The 20,964-nt window shown below is 38.4% G+C and overlaps 1 protein-coding gene across 1 annotated transcript in view; it reads left to right on the top strand.

The window, feature by feature from the left end:
* Nucleotides 1–20,763, top strand: part of slc36a1 (solute carrier family 36 member 1) — a 51,830-nt gene extending 31,067 nt beyond the window's left edge. Inside the window, exon 12 of the mRNA XM_059345731.1 lies at nt 16,890–20,763. Coding sequence (XP_059201714.1) covers nt 16,890–17,158 — 269 coding nt within the window. The 3' untranslated portion in view covers nt 17,159–20,763. The remainder of the gene's footprint in view (nt 1–16,889) is intronic.
* The last annotated feature ends 201 nt before the right edge of the window (nt 20,764–20,964 follow it).

Here is a 20,964-nt window from a genome sequence, read left to right on the forward strand (position 1 = left end):
ACATGATGTGTGCACGCATTCACCTTTACATCTTATGGAGCTAATTCACCTTTGTTGTTTGGCCTTTGCTTTCTGCACCTGTTTCAGCTCATCTGAGTTAATTTGTGTCTGTCAGAAAAGCAGCGAGTCAAAGATCAGATCAGGGCAGGTGATGTGATGAACCTAGTGTTAGTCTAAAGGTCTATTTTAGAAAGGCCCTAGAGTAAAAACTAAAAGGAAAAAAGTAATTATATCAACAGAGAGAAAAGCAGCTGAAGCACACTTGTTGGACCACAAAATTATTATTTTTTCATAAAACCTATGCATTAATTTATGCCTTTAAGTCCTAAAAAAATTAGGCTTATTTTTAATTAACTTACTTGAATTCAAAGTCTCGTACATTACCAAACCACGGGCATTAATCTGCTGCTCGTACAGCCTCCACTCCTCTTTCCACCAGATGTTGGAACCTGGCTGCAGAGATTTGCTCCCATTCACAATGGCATTAGTGAGTTCCAGCACCGGTGTTAAGAAAAGACACATGGCTTGTTCCAGTTCATCCCAAAGCTGTTGGATGGGGTTGAGATCAGGGTTTGGGAACCACTAATCTCTGATAACAGACATCCACATATAAATCCAGAATCTGTGGGCAACGGGACAAGAATTTGGTATCAAAAGGGTTCTGGTTTCCATTTGTGGTTGAAGTTGTATTGACCATTTACTTTTACAGCAGACTTAAGTTGTATGTAGCTTAACAGTGTGGGGAGCAAGAGGCAGAGCATATTGGCCAAAAAAAACAATCTCAGAATCTATTGGCTACTGGCTGAAGGGGATTGAGCCGTTTATTAATTGTTATTGTGTGTCCACATGCAAAGAAACAAACCGGTACTAAAGTTTGTGTCCATTTCTAACTATTATCATCGTCAGACCATTAGCTGTTTGGTTCCAGGATTGGGGAACCACTCGTCCAAATCACTCAATCACGCAATTAAATCTCCCTACACTGCAGCAATTGGGCTCTGCCCAAATCCTAAAGAAACAGGAGGAGGATATGATGTCTGCATACTTTTGCCATATAGTTTACTCCACAAGCCGTACAATTCTTGAATGCACAAGTCTCACCTGTTGACGTGCAAGTGACAAGAAGAACAGTCGGCTCTAAAGGTCATATCTGAGAAGCCAGTCAGAACACAGTGTCTGAATGTGTGAGTCATGTTTTGAAGTAGCCTTATCTTTGAATGACAATCTTTGTCCCCGAACATCCAAACCACAGCTCACTTAGTGTGTCAGCCAAGCTAAAAGAAGCACAGCCAGAGTAGCTGGACTGTGAGCAGACAGGTCAGCCTGAGGATTTCTGTCTTTAGCATAGACCTCCTGCTGGGCGGGGAAGGTCAGCATCGCCCTCCAACTCCATCTTCCCTCGCTTCCACTCCTCCTCTTGCCTTCTCTCTGTTGTCAGCCTTATATTTCTCATAGTTTCTGTCACCATGTTTTCTCACTCTGTGTCTGGATCAGGACAGCTCAACATATTCTGGCCTGTGACCTATTATTTAGCTCCAAAAAGTTGTAATGGCAGCAGAATTTGGAGCGCTATAACCCTTACAAGTGAGCGTGAAATAATCTTGTTTTGTATTTTTAGTCCATTGATGCAACCGAAAATGAATTGTGTCAAAATGAATAAACGGATTATCAGTGGGCAATATTGGTCTTCACAGGACCTTGTCTCCATAAAAAGCAACCCCATGTGAAGTCTTGGTTGTTTCCCTGTTTTTTGGAGGCCATTCCTTCAATCCCTCTGGTGGTCTGTTGTTGTTCTCCTTTATTCATAATCTAATTTTGTATCCCTCTTATGCATTGTTAACTTGCCCACTGGCAAAGAGTTGACACCTAGCCAGGCCATCAGATAAAAAATGCACTGTATGGCAAAGAAAAACACTGTGTTGATTAGGTTTTGTTGCTTCATTTCTGGATGAAATATAGAAGCATGATTTGAGTAACAGATCCATGAGTTAGAAGGCATATTGGACACCAAAATGCTGCAAAGCGGTTTGATAATGTGAGACAGGAACTGTGAAAAGTTATTACACTGACAGTTGCCAGGTACGCAGGAGAAATGTGGAAAAAGAAACTTTTTGCTGGAGGATACTTTGTTTTGTTTGTTGTTGGGCTTTTTTGCTGGAACATTTTGTATCTGCACCCCCGCTAATGGACCACCGACACCGCTGCAGTGCAGCGGTCTCATTGAAATGAATGAGGGGGCTGCATTTTTCTTCACAGTGCTAATGTCGTCTAAACCTGGCATAATATGCCTTAAAGCTCCAGGAGGCAAGATTTGACATAATGCACCCATTTTATCGGATGAAAATGTAAAAGTGGAGATGTAATACAGAAAAAAGGTCTTATATCCCCATATTTAAAGGCCCAGGATTTTCTTTATTTTACCAAGTTTAGTTGGGTGTTACTGTGGTCAGTGGAGCCAAATCTCTGTTCACAGTAGTCAAGGATTTGAAAAGAAATAGAACAACTTCCCTACATCAGAAAGTTTTTTGTCCAAACAAAAAAAACTTGCCTCCTTTTCATCCTCTTGATATCCTCTACTATAAAGCATCACAGACTGGTTGAGTGGGAAATGTGAGCATGCTGTGTGTAGCTTCCTTTCTTGACATCATATAACTTTTGAGTGCTCAAGTTTTGGGAGTTTGCACATTTGCAGCAGGAGGTAACTACTTACAGGCTGCCATACAGCTGCATGCACAGAGTCAGCAGAATGTCAAATAGAACAACTGTGACTCTTTGACTGATTTCTTCATCAAGCAGTGATGACCAGGACTTGTATCAGCATCAAACTTCCTGCAGCTGGCATGTCCTAAAGTGTCTTTTCGACACATAGTAGGACAAAAAGTTATGTTCCCAAAGCAGGACATACAGGTCGACACTCTGAAAGTGCTGTAGTCATTAAGGCTTCCCTTGCACTTTCAGGCCTCCTCAAAAACCTGGAGTAGCACCTGAGGGCTTTTAAATATAGACAGGTCAGTGTGATGTCAAGCCAAGAAAGGACAACAGTCTCTCTCTGATCCGGTCTCTTGTTTATCCTCAGCCTTGTTTCCTGAGGAGATAAAGTTGAGTGTCCACAGGGAGCTTCTTTACACGCCGTGTTGGAGTCCTTTTGTAATTATTTTAATTGAAGTATTCCCAAAGGTGCTTACAACTTAATATGTTTATTGTTCAAAGAAGTGAGCTTTTACTTTTATCACTCCAGCCTTCTTTTTAACTTCTTAAAGTGGAAAAAGCATTGAAGGCCTTTCAACAATGTCTCCACTTTGTTGGCAAATCCTTCAGTTGTTGATATTGATTGCAAGGCAACCAGACAGTACTGTTCTTTAAAAGACGGTATAAAAATATTAGGGCTGCACCGAATGTCATTCTTTTAACATTTCAAAACTTCTGTTGAGGTTTTCAAATAAAACTTTGAATGTCTGTCGCTATATTCTATGATGCTGGCGCTCAACTGTTGAGTTAGAACTTGAATGTCAGAATTCTTAATAAATCTTCAAGGCTTCAGTACAGCCCAGAACATTATTAACAATAGTTGACTTTATAGCAAATTTACTGTACTTTTATCAGACAAGTAAATTATCTAAAATACTTGATTGTTTGGTTTTTCTTGCAACTGTATGAGTGGTGATAACAGCATAGTCAGTCAGTTGTTCAGTCTATCCATCTGTACAACTCTTGTGTCGCAAGTACCAGAAAAACAGCCATAAAACGTCACAAGGATACAGATAGCCTCCAGAGGAAGACTCAGTGATTTTAGTGATAATCTGACCTTGCACCACATTTTTATTAAACCAACACTTAGGTAGATTACATGTACGGGCTGTCAATCGGTTTTAAAAGAGTAAACAAATTAATCGCACAATTTGCTGTGATTAATCACAATTAAATGCTTTTTTTTCTTTGAGACTGAAGCTTGTAATATTAGATATTTGTCCTTAAAGGGTCATCTCATGGTTACCTATAGAACCCGTTTTCATTCAGAGATCTTGAGGTAAGAGGAACCCTTTTTAAAATGAACTTGTCAGTTTTTAACTTGCCAAAATGTCCCCTAACTTTGGGGCATTTTTTAGAAATCTTCCCGACAAAATATCACATGGTTGTTACCAATACATTCCTTGGCTCTTCATAGTATCTTTAAACCCAGCCTACTTCAGCCCTGAATTCAGCACTAATTATGAGTTATCATATCATCTTTTTACCGATTTCAATGAATTCTGCTGTGGATATTCATGGTCCACATGGGACTAATTATCACATTTTATGTTGTCCTTTGGCCACAGCCCCCGTCAGGGCAACATTTCCACCTGTGAAAAGGAATTATGGTCAGACCGTATGGATATATTACAATAAAATGTATCTTGCTCCACAGAGGATGAACAGTTTCTATCTCGGTGCTATTATCCTGTTGCACCACCAACAGGCAAAAAACAAGTGGACTTTGCACACAAGATATCCGAGGTAGTTTGCTCTGTAACATGCTGAGAACATTTTCCTGCATCCCAGATGATAAATCCTTCAGATTAAATGGCCCTTTTCCCCCTTGTGTTCATTCAGTCAATCACTTTTTAAATGTAGGGTGGCAATGATGAACATTGCAGCCTTTATTCACCAGATGATATTGCTTTTTGTTTATTTGTTTCATTTTTTTTGGACATCTTGCAGGTATCGCACAATGAAATGTTACATTTCCAACAAATGACATGGCAGGCTAGAAAGGTCTCTTGATGACATTTTGTCGTCGTACAATGCACCACAAAGAAAGAATGGCAGCTCATCACGCTGTGGTCCCAGTATATAGTTTTGTGGTTTTGTCCTGTGTATCAAAATAGCTTTTGTCCTTTTATATCCTTTGTTGAATCACTGTATGTGATTTTGCCCTTGATGTATTTTACTGTTTAGGCCCTTTCTGTCTGGCAAGCCAGCAGAGGTACTTTCTATGATGTGTGTAGTTTTTTTCTGTTTTTAAATCCCTTCCTTTTGGGATGATGTAGAGCCACGTTCGTTATAACCACCACTTTGCTAGACATTTTTGGTTCAACTGAAAAGTAAAGGGAGGCTGTTAAGTTACCTTGCTCAGATTTCTACATTTAAATCCGACATTTCAATTTACTTACCTGTCTCTAGCCTCTAGGTCACCACTGCCCACTCATGAATGTGACCAGTTTGTTCTCATAATCTGAACCTTTCCATCATATCTAGGAGGAAATGTGATTGCTCAGTCTGTGGCCCGCTTTCCGTTTTGCTCAAGACGTACGTCAATTATTTCAAAATCATAGTTTCAGAAGAGATTGATATGGATTTATTCATGAAACCAGACTCTAAACAAGCAGCAAACATCCTTATTTATCATACTTCCCCTCAAAGCCGTACAATTTAGAGCAATCATTTTCCACAATTGTCGTCTTTTGCTACAGAAGGTAAACAGTCATCTGCATTTGTTGTAATTTCCACCCTGAGGCCATGCTGTGCCTTTTTCTCACTGACACACATGCTGGAACAACACACTGCACTCTCTCTGTTGGTGCTTATTACCCTGCTCACACATAAAATCCAGTCGGCTGTTGGAGGCATAATCTCTCTTATTTAACTTCAACACTGGAAGGTGTGTTTCTATACGCCTGGGTACTTCACAGTCTTCATAGACTGCTAAAACGCTGTAATAAAATAGTAGGGCCTTGTTTTTATTTGACATTTAATGTGAGCTTTTTGTTCCATGTGGTGTTGGTACATTTATGTCCTCAATTACAGTGGCTCCCAAAGAGTGCAGCAGTAAATAACATGTGTTTATATAGCGTGTGCTCTGCATGGATTGGTTAAAACTCTGGATCATTTACTGCTTAAAGCCATGTGACCATGAGCTTGCCGTGCAACTGTTTCCATGCACTTGTGAGTAAAATCAGCATGTGATGACGAGTTGAGGAGTCCAGAATGCCTGTGAGTACCTCTTACCATTCTGTTTGCTTCATCAACCTCTCTGTGTTGTTTTGCCCACTCAAAAGCCTCATAGACACCCATAATTGTTTTGTTTTGGTCACACAAATAATTCTATTTGACGAAGGACACAAAGTTGAAAATTGTGCATGGAGAAGCCTGACACATGGCACTCAAAACAAGGCATTTCCTCAAAACACAAAAGAAGTGCGCTACTCCTTGAGCACAAAAGGGATTCAAACAACTTTGTTTGACTGGGCAGATGTGTATGTTAATCAGTTCCCTACAACTTGACATATCTGATGTACTTGGCTATAATTCTAAGCACAGTAGTCATATTTATTTCAGACCCATGTAATGAGAGGGTGATGTGACATTGGTCAGGTGAGGAGGATTCAGAAATGTGACTGCCAGACATCGCCAAGAAGCACTTTTGCCCAGAAACCTTTTGCACGTCATGTCGAGTTTGGGCACTTGCGCAGGAGCAGCTGACCAGCAGTACTTCTAGCAAAGATCCAATTTTCAAAGGGTTGGGGATCCTCCCACTGTGCTCTGCTGTGAGCAGTCGTAAAATGGTTTCCCATAGGGCAGGACAGGGTGGACAAAGGTGTTGTTTACCTTGATAACAGTTTGGAGGTGTACAGCCTGTAGTCTGCAGCTCTTCATCTAACAGCTCACTGTGGCTGCTGCTTCCTATTCCTCCCTGTATATTTTAGACGGATCCACTGACCAAATAGATATGTCCATATATTTTAGGGCTACAGGAGGCAGTGTGTCCACCAAATCTTTTTTTCTCATCTGACAACACCCAACTGGGAGCTAGAGAGTAGAGTACTTGTCTGGCCTTTGCACGTAGGGAGAGAGGATGGACCTGCCACTGTTTTTTTTGTGTCCAGCAGTATTCATTTCTTCTCTTGTCATTGTTGTTCTTGTTGTTCTTGTTGTTGTTCAACATATGATAGTTGATTTTGCAGCAACATTTTACCCAAAGTTGAACATTTTTAATTTCAGACCAGAAATTAACACTTAACATGCATTGATCAGCATTGAATAGATACTCTACTAGAAATGGCGGCAAAGACGAGGAGCCAAGTGTAAATACGCAACTCTGCCATTGCAAAGCATAAAATAAATCTTTTTACCCCCATTGACCAATCGATTGGTTGAAGAGGGGTTATAATTTCAGTTCATATAGATTTTCTTTGGTTGACCACAGCCCTATTATCTTGTTCTGATGACCTATTTTTGTTGAAGAATAGCACCAGTAATTATTTTCCAATAACTCTGCAACGAAAATATTCTGTATTCTGTGTACAGTATATGTTCCCCCATTGCTTCACATAGGAAACCTTTAATGTGCAGCAACAACAGGAACTGACCTGCTTTAGCAATGAACAATTAATTGCAGAATGACTGGTAAACAATCAATAACCAGTGTAAACAGGAACATAGGAGTGGAAATTAATTCCAGACTAACTAGCCTAGATTCAGTTAGTTAGATATTTTGTTTTACTATTCCATTACTGATCGTACTAGAAGGTCAGAGCCATTTTAAACTATTTACAAACAAATACAAAACCACCATTGGATATATGTTTCATGTTATTTCCCCCCAGTTTGTAATTCTGTGTTGTTTCTGACTAAAAGACATTTCTGCTCCTCATGAGGCTTTTTTGGTTAATTAAAGGTTAAATAAAAATCTAATAATTAGCAAGGTGTAAATTGATTACGGTCCTTCCAGCAGACTGTCACCTCCTGATTTAATTAATTTTCCCATACGCTCATAGGGAAGAGTTGTAATGTAATGACAGCTTCTTTTACCTTATATTTTTCTCACTTTATGAGCCATGATAAATTGAACTGGTAGCTTTGAGTTTACATCCTGTTTCAGCTTGGCCAAAGGTTTTTGACAACATATACAGTGATTCCCGAGAGCTAGAATGATCTATTTAATTCCTAAGAAATTCTAGCCATTTGTAGAGATTCTAGAAGGAATAATGTAGCGAGGACAGCCACCGCCTCCAACAAAAAGTTTGTAATTGCAAAGGAAGGAGCTGTGTGTACTTTCCAACAAGCCCCCGCTAGATATACCCCCTCCTCAGGCCTACATATAATGTTTCTTAGTCAAGTGAAAATTAATGCTATTTTTTTGTGCTGAAGCCGTGATGACTCATACTGGCTTGAGGTATATACAAAGAACGGCTCTGAAAATGAAGATACATCCCACAACACTTTCCTCTGCAGCAGCAAGTGTGAAGAAAGTCAAACTGGCCAAGGAGTTATCCTCCTCCCTGAACATACTGATATACGAAAAGTTTTATACATTTCAGCAATATTTTCCTTGCATTAATCATCTGGAAGCATGCAGATATCTATATACATACGGTAATATACATCGTAACCCATCCTGTAAACAAAGACTCAGTATTATCATGTAACTGTATTGATTAATGCTGCAACTAACATTATGCATTGTGCATCATGCATTATGTTTACAGTTACTTATTTATTTGCTTGAGAAATAGTGTCTGTCAGCTTCTCTCTGAGGACGTTTTCGAGTGGTCTTTTTAAGCAAAATGCTAACATCAGCATGGTAACATGTTCACAAGGGAAAATATTGATAAGGCGTAAACATGGCCTCCATCTTACTATCATGTTAAGCACTTTTCATTCATAAAATGCAGCTCAAAGTGCTTCATGTTATGGCATGACTAACCAATAGAGGCAACAGTGTGCCATCTAAAAATGGAACACAACTGAGGAAAAACACCACGATAAAAACATGAAAACGTATAGAAAGAGTAGAAAGAGAGTTTTCAATTGATTTTTAATAAATAATAATCATTTCTTTTTGAGAACTCATCTAGTCAGGAACATGGATATCTGTAGTTAATTAATGAACCAACAGTTTTCATGATATTTAAATCTGGACCGGTGTAGGGACCATCTGATGTCTTGTTTTGCTCAGCTGTTAATTAAAACCAAAGAATGTTCAGTTATCAATGACACAAAGTTAAGGAAAGTAGAACATTTTTATCCATGGCCTGCTAAAACCAGAGAATGTTTGGCATAGTTCCTCAATTAAAGACTAAAATAATAAAACAATTTGTCTAAATGATCTATTAGTTCCCCATTAGACGACAAATTAAGTATTTAACTAATATATCCAGCAGCAGAATTTGCTGTGTAAATCACCCTCATATCACCATTAAATCTGGTCTGATGGATGTTCCCTGCAGTCCTTCTGCGGCCACTTCGCTCACCTGCTACTGACCCTGGAACAGTTGTAGCTTTATCATTCCTCTCTGGTTTGTGGCAGAAAAAGGTTTAGCACATCTGAAACATCTGTGCTTAGAGCAAAAGTGTGAAGTGATTCTTCCAGAGCACCGTCTGTTGGTTTGGAGGAGAGTTTTTCTATTTTGTCTGCTCATCTGGGCGAAGGGGGAAAAAAAGCTGATTGCTGACTCAACATGGTGAAGAAGCAGTGGGAGAGAGAGGGAGGTGAGCCAGGGGTTATGTTGATGGAGAAATGGAGGGCAAGAAGGAGTGAAGGAGAAAGTGGAAGTATTGAGACTGAATGGCAGGGGAGGTGTGTTTGATGCCAACTTAATGATCGTTAGGAGTCACGGCTGGTTAGTTAAATCATATACTCTGCTGGCAGGACTGCAGTAGAGAAATGGCAAATCAGCATATTTAAGAGTTTTATAACTTTGTCTTCCTCTTTGGAACATCGTGGTTTATAGATTTGTCATTGACGGGGTGGAACGGCACAAACTCAGTCGTGTCCATGAACAAGAACTCAGCCAATGCATGCTCAAAGATTGTTGCTAACTATTCCACCGTCTAATGACTGTCACGGTTTATCTAGGCAGCTAGGGCTGCAACTAAGGGTTGTTTTCTTTATTTAATCTGCCCTTTATTTTATATAGATTCGCAGATTAAATGTTTGATCTATAAAAATCTGAAAATAGTGAAAAATGATCATTCTTTTTCTCAAAGTCCAAGCTGACGTTGTGTTTTATCAGTTCAAAACCCAAATACATTCTGTTTATTACTAAGTAAAACAGGTAAAAGCAGGAAATCTCTGTATTTGAGACAATGAAATCAGCATTTTCTGCCATTTTTGCCTGAAATATTACTGATATACTGAGTCAATTATCAAAATGCTTAATCATTTCCCTGTTGATTGATTAATTAATTTGTTGACAAATAGTTGCAGCTCTACAGAAAACATTTCTAGATTCATGGATTAAATGTTGTGTGTCTATACAATTTCTGAAGATTAATCCTAGTTTCTCAAAGTCTTTTAAATGTCTTGTTTTATCACTTTAAATCCCAAAGATATTCAGTTTATTATAATGTAACACAGAATAAGGGAAACCTTCATATTTGAGATAGTAAAATCAGCACTTTCTGCCACTTTTATTGATCTGTTATCGACTTCTAGTTCCAGCTCTACAGAAACAAAACCTGTTTACATCCATTCTGTAAAATACCTTCTGCAGATAACACCAGTTCATTTGTAAAAGACATCCAGCCACACACTGTATAGTAGCCGACAGCAAGGACTTCAGTTCATAGAATTTATAGATGGAATAATCACATCTGTAAAACTGCAAAAAAAAGTTTTACCTTAAGGTAAAGTCATTCTGCTCGCAAAAAAGGAAGAAAGATGTCATGTTTGGATGATGATATGACAAAGAATATATAGTGCCACCTCACTTCAAGACCATTAACATAAATACACTTTTAGTGAAGTAATACATTCAGAGAATCGGAGCAGAAGCCCTACTTCACACAGAAAATTGGATATATTTAATAGATGACGCTATATATTTTCTAACTAAATTCATCACTACACAAGATGCGTCTGGATCTATATGGATGATCTCCTCTTCAATATCCTCTGCTGATACCTGTTGAGACATGTTGGGCTTTATCTCCTCATGGGAAGTAATGGAGATGTTGCTTTTCTCTGGTTGGTGCACTGACGAGAAAAAGGAGACTCAGGATTGGTTATGTGCCTCCATCCATATGATGAAGACTTCTTGCTGTTTTTACTTTTGCAGGATTTGAGGGTTTTTTTTCCTCAAGTGTCAGTGAGGTTTAATGTAGCTGCTGTGGCTGCTGGCTCCATGCTGAGCAGATCCACTCCTGGCTAATTAACATTAGCATATGCAGACCTTGACTGTTCACTTGCTGTCGGTCCCAGTGAAAAAAACAGCCCGGGAGTCTGTTGGGAGGGCCTGGCTTCCTGTTTCATCTTTAATGAGTTGCAGTCCACCGAGGAGCAGCCAGATCTGGGTGTGCCAGATGAAAGTCAGCTCCCGCTCAGGTCCTGTGGCTCCTTGCTGCTTGGTGATTCCTGGCGGCGAGGTGAAGAAATGAGGCAGTAGGGTGGCATCTAGTACATCCTGGCTGACTGTGGAGAAAAGAAAACGGAGACCCTCCCTTCCAATCTTTGATCCAATCTCAGACCATCCCCTACTGCTGACTAAAGCTTGTGGCTCTGGAGGTAATTGACTCCACCTGGCTGGGAAGCTGTCTCTCTCAGTGGACTTAAAAGTTTTGGGCTCAGTTAAGAAACTGCCCACTGACAGAATGAAGACAGCCAGACCCCCACTCCCCTCCTCCCCTCTGAGTCTGTCCTTTATTTTCTTCTTCCGGCTGCTTATTTGAACTGACCTGGACTGCCCAGCGTCTCTGTTGATGCTGGTGGGGGCAAAGATAAAAGCTGAGTTTCTAGTTGCTCGATAGTGTGTTTTTCTGCATGTGGTGTTAAAATACAGATCTTATGCACCAGGAGTTGACATTATTTTTTTGACACCTTTATGCACTAATTAACTTTCAGCCATAGCCTATGTCTAATTGAATCACAATAAACTACCTTAAGATTGTTCCAGATATTTTTGTTATTGTCTCAGAAAACAAAGCTCGGGGTTGAGCTCTTTGCATTAAGTTCTATTCCAGCTGTCCATAACAGCCTCACGGCTGGTTGTCAGTCTTTCCATTGATTCCGTGATCTGCTGATCAAAAGACATAGAGGCGGCTTTTTATCTGCAAATCTGGGTCGAATCTGGTTGAACAGTGGAATCTTTGATCTTTATCCATTCTTTGTATTTTTTATCTGGTTCAAGTGTGATGTTTTTGCTACATACATAAACTTCACATTTTTATTAAATTTACTAAATTATTTATTTATTCATCATCTACAGCTGTGGAGTTAAATCAATGTATTAATAAATGTATACCCACTATAGATCATTTAACATAATTGAATAAGGAGGGGAGAAAAAAATATTGCAAATACAAATTTTAACTTTTTTTTACTAAAAGGATAAAATCAATTGATTTCAGTCCACTGGTGCTGAGTTGAGATGTTAAATTTCTTTTGGATTTTGGCTATGTAGACTATGATATAAACCTATAACACATTTAATTACTATATATTACTTATCTATCTCATTTTACCTTATCTTTATCTTCTAAGTTAAAACTGATGTTTTCAACGTGTTCCCTTCATGCTACAATATGCAGTGAAATAATGTTAAAAGAAAAAGTGATATATTGCAACATATGTTATCGCAAGACTCAACATATCCCAATAATATTGCATTGTGACTAAGTATTGTGTTGTGTGGCCCCTGGCGAGTCCCAGTTCGCTCTATTATTTAAGTGAGTTTCTCTCCATGGCTGCTCCTTAAACGGTGATCCGTCATGCTGCCACCAGTGTTGGTGTTCTGTCTTTCTCTCTGGGTCAGTTTGGGTTTACAGCACTTTGGATTCGGTCTGTTTATCCTCGTGTCCTCGATGAGATCTCTTTATTTTAGAATCCATTTTTGCAAAGTAAAGCCTGCTTCACTCTCTGTAGCCTGCAGGAAGTCACACACAGGTGACAGATTACTATTCTACGTAACAGATCAAGGTATCAAGTGGATCAGTCAGTGTAGAGCATTTCCCTAAGTACTCCCTGGATTAATTCACATACATTCATTCAGAAGCTGCACTGTTACTAGAGTGATATCATTTTGGCTGTATTTGGTTTGTAGTGGGTATTGAAAGTGCATAGCACGTTTTCAGTTTTCAGTAAGGGGATGTGCAAATGCATCCCCCAATGTCAAATCCACAGAAATCTTTAGTGAGTCATTTGATTCAGGCCTTTGCTGCTTTTATAGAGAACTAGTGCAGTGCCCGTAGGAAGTATGTATTTGTATACTGGGAGATTAAGTAGATTTTTCAATTATGGCCAAATGAGGTTGTGTGTGAAAGTGAGATGTACAATGAGGTGTAATACTCTTGCGTAGTGTTAATATACAAAGTGTATATTGGGTAATACATGGATGTACATTGAGATATAAAGAGACACAGAAATAGTAATTTTAAAAAAAAAACGTAAACATTCAACACAGTTAGACATATATACAGACACAGATATAGGAGCGAATAAGTTTACATGAAGCACATACACATTGTACATTGATATTCGCTGGAAACTCTTTGAATATGATTGGAAAATCAAACCTTGTAGCTCAAGATATGCCCTAGACACACACACACACACACACACACACACACACACAGACGCTTCTTGCTTTTATAGATGGATAAAATTCTGCAGATAGTGTGATAGTATTAACCTTTGAATGATCTAAAGAATTCAAGACCTGCATCTCTTCTCATTTAAATATCTGACACTTGACTCTCTAGTTTTGAAACAAAGTTCATGTGCATTTATGTTTATCTGGCTTCAAACCACTTTTAAGTCTGTCATTGATTAAAGTTTCTCTTTTCATGGTTTTATTTTAGTTTTTGCAGTTTAATTACTCTTTGCATTTTCTATCTGCTTTAAGAGTGTTGTTTGTGCTTCATAAATACATTTTTGAATTTAATTCACTTGTTTATGTTCGTCTGCAGCTATGGAGTTATCAAAGTTAATCCAATGTAGACATTATTTAATAATATTTATAAGTAATTTTCTTTTCACAGATTCCTCTTGTTTAGATTTCTTTAGTAGTTTTTCATGCAGATTGAGTTATTCCAAGAACCTTATGATCACATTTTTGATAAACACTAGATTTAAAGTGATGCTTTTGCATGATAACTATCATTTTAACATTTCTTCTCACTGAATCTTTTATTGTTTGGACATAAACTTTTGTTAAACCCATTAAAAAATTCAGCTAACCTATAATAACACAGACTTTATCATTGGTCAAAGATGATTATTTGATAATATTTTAACTTTGAAGCTCCGTTCTGTTAATTAAAAACGACGTACACTAGAATAACTTTAAATTTTATTATACTTGGATTTCATATATTGTGCAAAACTTATGACCACAAGATTTAAAGTGATACTTTTCCATGATTCTTGTCATTTTGTGGAAACAAGAGTGAAAGCAAACAGGTTTTTTTTTTAATGAGAAATTACAAAATCCTTACAAAAACTTAAGACTCTGCCCAACCTTCAAGGTGCAATGTGTATAAGGGCCCTCGTTCACCTTGCCTCTGTCAACATCATAAATCCACCATCATCACATTTTCTCCTTCTCCGACGTCTTTGTCGTTCTCTGAAGGTTTCTCACTGTGCTGAGTGCTCTCCAATATACCAAAGCCCCAGAAGGCTGACGGCGAGAAAGCGTTAGTATTTTCTCTTTGTTTCTGTAAGATCGAAGTTTGTACGGCCAAATTAGTGTGCTCAGAGCGTTGTCTCTCTCTCTGCAGCCCTTTGAATCTGCCTGATGATCCACGTTCTGCCTGTGTCTCTCAGGGGACAGCAGTCTTTTTACTTGCAGCCTTGTGGATTATTTGCTGTGAAGGGTTTGGTACGATCTCAAGGTACGCCCGAGTACCCTCTCGCCCGCTCTCCTTCACGCACACAGCCGGCCTCGTTTGATGGCTTGGAAAGCTTCAAATGTAGTTTGAAGAGCACCCTTCACCGGCGAGGGGGCCTCTTCCTGGAAGTGACAGGTTTACTCCCCGGGAGCGTGTGGCGGCGAGGTGCTTTCGCCGTACTTGTCACATGAAAGCTCGACCTTGCCGTCGCCCCATAGGTTAATTTGACAGTCTTTGTGAGCACGCAGCAGTGAGCAATTGATTATGGTTCAAAGAGTCTTTTATCAAGCGCTGGTAATGGGTGTCCGACGTACAGAGAGAACAAGAGCACCCGACTTGTCCCCTTCACTCACGGTGGAGAAGATGCTAACGGACAGAGCGAGAGATGAAATGTGCGTGTGTTTGTGAAGCAAAGCAAGCAAGTCTCTTTTCAGGTGTGTCCATGCGTTTAACGGCTGCCCGTGTGCAGACTTTTCAAGGTTTGTGCTCAGCTGTGTAGACTGTCAGCAAGAGCGGAAACACACCTCGGTCGTGACAATGCAGCGCATCGCGACGTTTTGTCCGGGCACAGCTGCAGGTGCAGATGACTCAGGTCCCCGGTGACCCGAGCAGCATGGTGACCCCTCACACTGACTCGTGAAAAACAATCCCCACTATGACAGCTTTGTTTTCTCACAGCGGGGTCTCTGCCCTCTCCTTCTCAATCTGTCATTTTTTCCCAATTGCCTCATTGTTGTGACCCCATCCTTCTCTTTTACTCCTCTTCCCTCATCCTCCCTTTATTCCCTGATACATTTCACCTCATTTCTCATCCATCCCTTTCTCCTGAACCCTCTCTGCCCCGTTATCTACCATTTGTGTGACTTTACCATCAAGTCTGTGCAGCAGAGTAGATAAAAATGAAGAAACTGTCCCTTCTATGTCTTCTGCAGGGCACTCATTTTCTCATCTAGCATCTGCTACACATGATCATTCTTGTGTAACAAGGGTAGAGATGGGTACATAAGGAAAGAGACTCTTCATAAGAGAGATGGTATTAAATTCTCCGAAGAGACCAAAGGTCACTGTCTTAATGAGTTTTTAGAGTCTGGTTTTCTTTTAACATTTTTTTTTAAAAATCCATCACTCAAAGAAATGTAAGCACACAAAAGAAACCCCGCTCACTGAGTCCAATGCCATTTTTAATGATGATCTCAAGTACCATGAAAGGAGCAGAAGCTTCACCAAACTCTCTTTATTATGTTTTGAGCTGAGTTTATTTATTAGTAAAAACAGAATAACCAGGCCAAAAAGGATTAAATAATGTTTTATGTATCTGTTGTCTACGGAGGAGGATTGGGGCCAGGTGTGAGAAAAAAAATAATGAGTGGAGTATTTTTTTAAATTTATTATGCAGTTCAGGAAAAAAGTCGAAATGGCGAGAATAAAGTCTAGAATAAAGTTGAAATACGATTTTCACAAAAAATTGAAATGACAAGAATGAAGTCAACTGAAGATATTCACAGATTCGTTGTTACCGTGTCAATACGTCAGATAGACTAGAATAACCACAATATTTAAGGGTGTAGTAGTACTGAAATCCCCCTACACATAAATGAGTTATTCTTGGCAGCAGCTACTACAACTATTGTTTTTGAAAATCTGCTCTTATGTTATTCATGTCCATTTTTTTTAGACATATATTGGATGTGTTGAGATAATAAAGTTGTAGCTTGCAGTCCACCTTACCAAACTCAAGAAGTTGACTTTATTCTCAACACTGTATTTCAACTTTATTCCAGACATTTCAACTTTTTTCTCAACAATGTATTCATATTATGAATTTTTTTCCCTCTCATTATTTTTTCTCTCCTACCTGACCATGAGCCTCTCCCGTAGTTTTCCTTCGACTGTTTTAACATGCTCTATTTTTAAATTGTCCCTTGTCTATTTTTGACATTTTAAAAGGTCTGTAACTTTGTCATGGCATTTATGAAATGTGCTATGCAAATATAGCTGCCTTGCCTAAAAAGCTTAAAAGCTGAGGCAAGAAAAAAGAACCGGTTACGAACAACGACTAAATAATCCTCTCTGTCTTTGTCCTCCAGGTGCTCTCGCCATCCTGATACCGGAGCTGGACCTCGTCATCTCGTTGGTCGGCTCGGTCAGCAGCAGTTTCCTGGCGCTGATCTTTCCTCCCATCCTCGAGATTATGACTTTTCACACAGAGGGCCTGTCCCCGCTGGTGACCATCAAGAACATCATCATCAGCGTGATCGGGCTGGTAGGGTTCCTAACGGGAACGTACGTTGCCATCGCGCAGATTGTCGCACGTAATGCGCTCAAAGAGACATTATCTTCCTACCAGGTCCAGTGATGACGTGAAGTGACTGTTGGTGGGTGGACGTCAACACACCCACGCCATTTAGAAAACCATTTTAGGGCACATTTTTATTATTTTATTATCTTCTATTTGCTGCTGTTGGATACGGCGGTCTTCTTAGCATTAATCTGTCACGTTTAAACGGTATAAAGCTGTAAGGATCTGTGGTGCTTGATGTTGTTTCATTATGTCACTGCTGTACTACAGTGTACTGTAATAACTGCTAGTTACTCACATGTCATCAAGTCCAGGAAGTTAGTGCAATCTAATAATAACATAATCGTGATAATCTTCAATAATTCCTTTAGGTAGCTTTAAAAGATTTAAGAGATTAGATGGTTTAGAGGTAATTTCTCATGTTGACACCTGAATATATTGATGTTTAATCAAACTACCTCACAAAATGGTATCAGTTATTAAGGGTGCTCTGATACAGATTTTTTGGGACTGATGACCGATCAATGGAAGCATTTGAAGCCTTCGATCTATCATGAAGCATTTTTAATTTATTGGTAATATTATTGGCCAAATGGAAATCTGCCTCCATCCTCCACCATCCAATAATGGTGTGCAAGAGATAATCAGAAAAATAAAATGAATAATAAGAAAAATATCCAGAAAAATAAAATGAAATATATCCCATCATTTGTCCACTATTTAACAAATAAGCTGAAATATAACTTGATGCAATTTTGATTTTTTTAAGATAACTCTTTTTTAAATGGGGCGGGGCATGTAGTAGAAAAACTTCAATTTTATTATAATTTAATTTATTGTGCAATATGATGCTGTGCTGAAATATGGTCAATTCTTTGTCCTTTTGGACGCTCAAAGCACCCATATCATAACAGACGTGAATCAAAAGCTAAGCAAATTATTATGCACAATGACATTATTTGACCATTCCAAGATATTTATTCCTTCATTGGACACTTTGCACATTTATTTTTCAGACACCTGGTAGAACTGCCAGACTTATGAAGCCTTTTTAGTGGCACACAGAGAAATTATCTTCTGTGTTTTCGTCATCTGAGCGGCCTAAAAAGAAAACGATAATAAAAACTATTTAGAACAATTAAATGATCAAACGATCGATCAGAGCACCCTTACAAATCTGTTTTTTCAAACTCTTTTAAAAACGTCCAGATTAGACGCTGTTCCTGAAATGTAGTGACTTGGTAATCAAGCCGTTTCTTGTTAGAGCTTTTAGAGTTTAGAGAAAAGAGGAAGAGAAAATATCAACTTTTTTTTGTTGCACTTTGATTTATGCCTTATTCAGTGAAATGGCGCACTACTTTGACATAGACAACACATCACAGAAACTTAAAACCAAGTAATTGTAACTTTGAGTATTGTTTTTCTTTTTTAGCCAAACATAGAACAGAAGAAGCAGAGGACCAGTTCAAAATTAAATAAAAACCGTGGATTATTTAGGAATTGTGCTTTTCAATTTTGAGTATCAAATCCTGACAGCGAGATTACGGAAACAAATTACATTCAGCAAAATACAGGACTCTGTATCTCATAATAACTATGAGCTACATATTTTGTAATCATGGAATACTAAATGAGATATTATTCCCAATACATTTTTCTGTGGTTATTGTGGTGCCCTGATGTGTTCATAAAGGGAGCAACATTGCGGCATTTTTGTTGTCTCTCGTCATCAGAATGCCCCAAAATCACGTAAAGCTGGAACATCTGGCTCAAGCAAAAATAAACAAATCAAAGGGAAAATAAATAACTTGTTCACAACAAGATGAATTATATACTTTTTTCTTTTCTTTTTTTTTACAGTATACATATTTTGGTTGCTATTCCTGCACCAACAAGAAACCAGGATTTGATGAGTCCCCAGATTGATAAGCACAATTAATTTTTCAATATTAAACATAATTTAATAAAAAATACATCAGATTTAATAAACTTAGTTGGGCCGTTTATGCAGGAGCTCTGCTGTGTAATACCTTTTTTTCTTGTCTTTAAAACTTTTATTTTCTTGAACTGATTATTTTTTTAAATGTGTTTTTATGTTTTAATGTATTATACTAAATTAATAGGTATTTCTGAAGAGGTTTCTTTTTTATTCAGCAGCATGCATTGTTAAATCTTACAGCTAACCTTGAAGATGTATTTTTTTTTTTTTGGTTTAATTCCAGAAAAGCTCTGCATGTAATATATTGTAATATAAAAACACACATTTTAATTAAAAGCTGTAGCAGTTATATTCATGAAATAGTCAGCATCTGTTTGCTTTAGTGAGCAGACACAGGCCAACAGGTACTGTAAGTTCCTTCTAAAGCTTCTGTACTGTTGTATGTCTTCAGTGTTTCTGTGGCAGTATAACGAGGGCTTGTTGTTTTCAAACTCAAAGCTATGAGCCTTATGTGTAACAGCTGTTGGTTAAAATCACAGTTGAAGTCGTTTTTGTGTGTATATACCCATTTGTTGCACATGTAAATGGAAACACACATACGCAAATTGTAATATTATTTTAAAGCAACATTACGATTGTCTTGTTTTTTTAAGGCGCCCCTACAGTGCAACGTGCAATACACTTCTACATCGCATAAATATGAGCAGCTGTACATGTTTATTTGTTATGATTACTTATGATCGAAAACTAACAAGTTGACAACTTTGCTGACAGCTACACATCAAGCAATTGCAGCAACACAAGACATAGCAAGCCAGCTAATATTACTTACTAGTCCGACAACAAGAAGTGCAGCTCAGCGTCTGTCTGCAACCTTTTGTTAAATACTCTAGTTAAATATACGGTTTATTACCATAAATTCCAGTTAATTCCTTTAAATTTCCTGTACATTTTTTTACCAACTTTGAAAATTCCCGGAATTTTGCAACCCTAGTTGCACTGCTTGCAAAATGTGGACAACTTTGTAAAAGGCCTGCAAGGTTAAACTAATTCAGATGAGTCAACGTCACAACTACCAAAACAAAGATATGGTAATATGACAAGACCTTCCGGCACATTGGCGGGTTGGGCTGGAGGATTTGAAAAGTGGGTGAGGACCACTGAGTTAGTGGTTAGCTTTGCTTTAAGCAAGAAGTAAAGCTTTCTGTCCACCAGGAAACTAAATCACAGAGTCTATGCAGAGCTGACGGAGGACACCAGAGAGAAAAGCTGGTGGTGTGTTAGTGCCAGAGATCCATTTCTCCCGAGAGGTCATACCCGCATCGAAATTATTTTGAAGCTTCAGTTTTATTGGTCAAATAGTTGCGTAATGTTGCTTTAACTGACTTAATGAGATTTCTTTTTCTCAAATTTCCCACTGGACACTTTAGAGGATGGTGATGATGATGATGATTATGTGCAGCTACCCAAAGAAAACTAATCCCACTTTGCTTATTTTCATTTTGGGCTGTAACTAATGGCAATTTTAACTGTTTGTTAATCAATTTGTTATTTTTCAATCAAAAACTATTTGGAATAAATTCCCATGTCAAGTTGTCAGAGCCTGACTCATTTTAAAAGCTGGAACTTACACACATTTGAGATTTGTATTTGATGACGTTAATAAAAGCGCTCTTTCATTTCCTAATTTCTATATAAATAAATAACATTCAAGGGATCTGAATGTGCTCTCCTGTCTTTTTTAGGTAGCTGTCAAAAACTTGTTCTATGGACATCATATTCTGCCTCACAAGGACCATCAACAATAAAAAGTTGTTTTATTCCAGAAATGATGTCTTGACATCCCATTTTAAGATACACCGAGGGAGATAACTGTCATAGTGTAAACTATGAAGACAATTCCTCCCTCAGTGATTCCCTGAGC

This window comes from Centropristis striata, chromosome 12 (assembly GCF_030273125.1).
Source record: "Centropristis striata isolate RG_2023a ecotype Rhode Island chromosome 12, C.striata_1.0, whole genome shotgun sequence".
NCBI lineage: Eukaryota > Metazoa > Chordata > Actinopteri > Perciformes > Serranidae > Centropristis > Centropristis striata.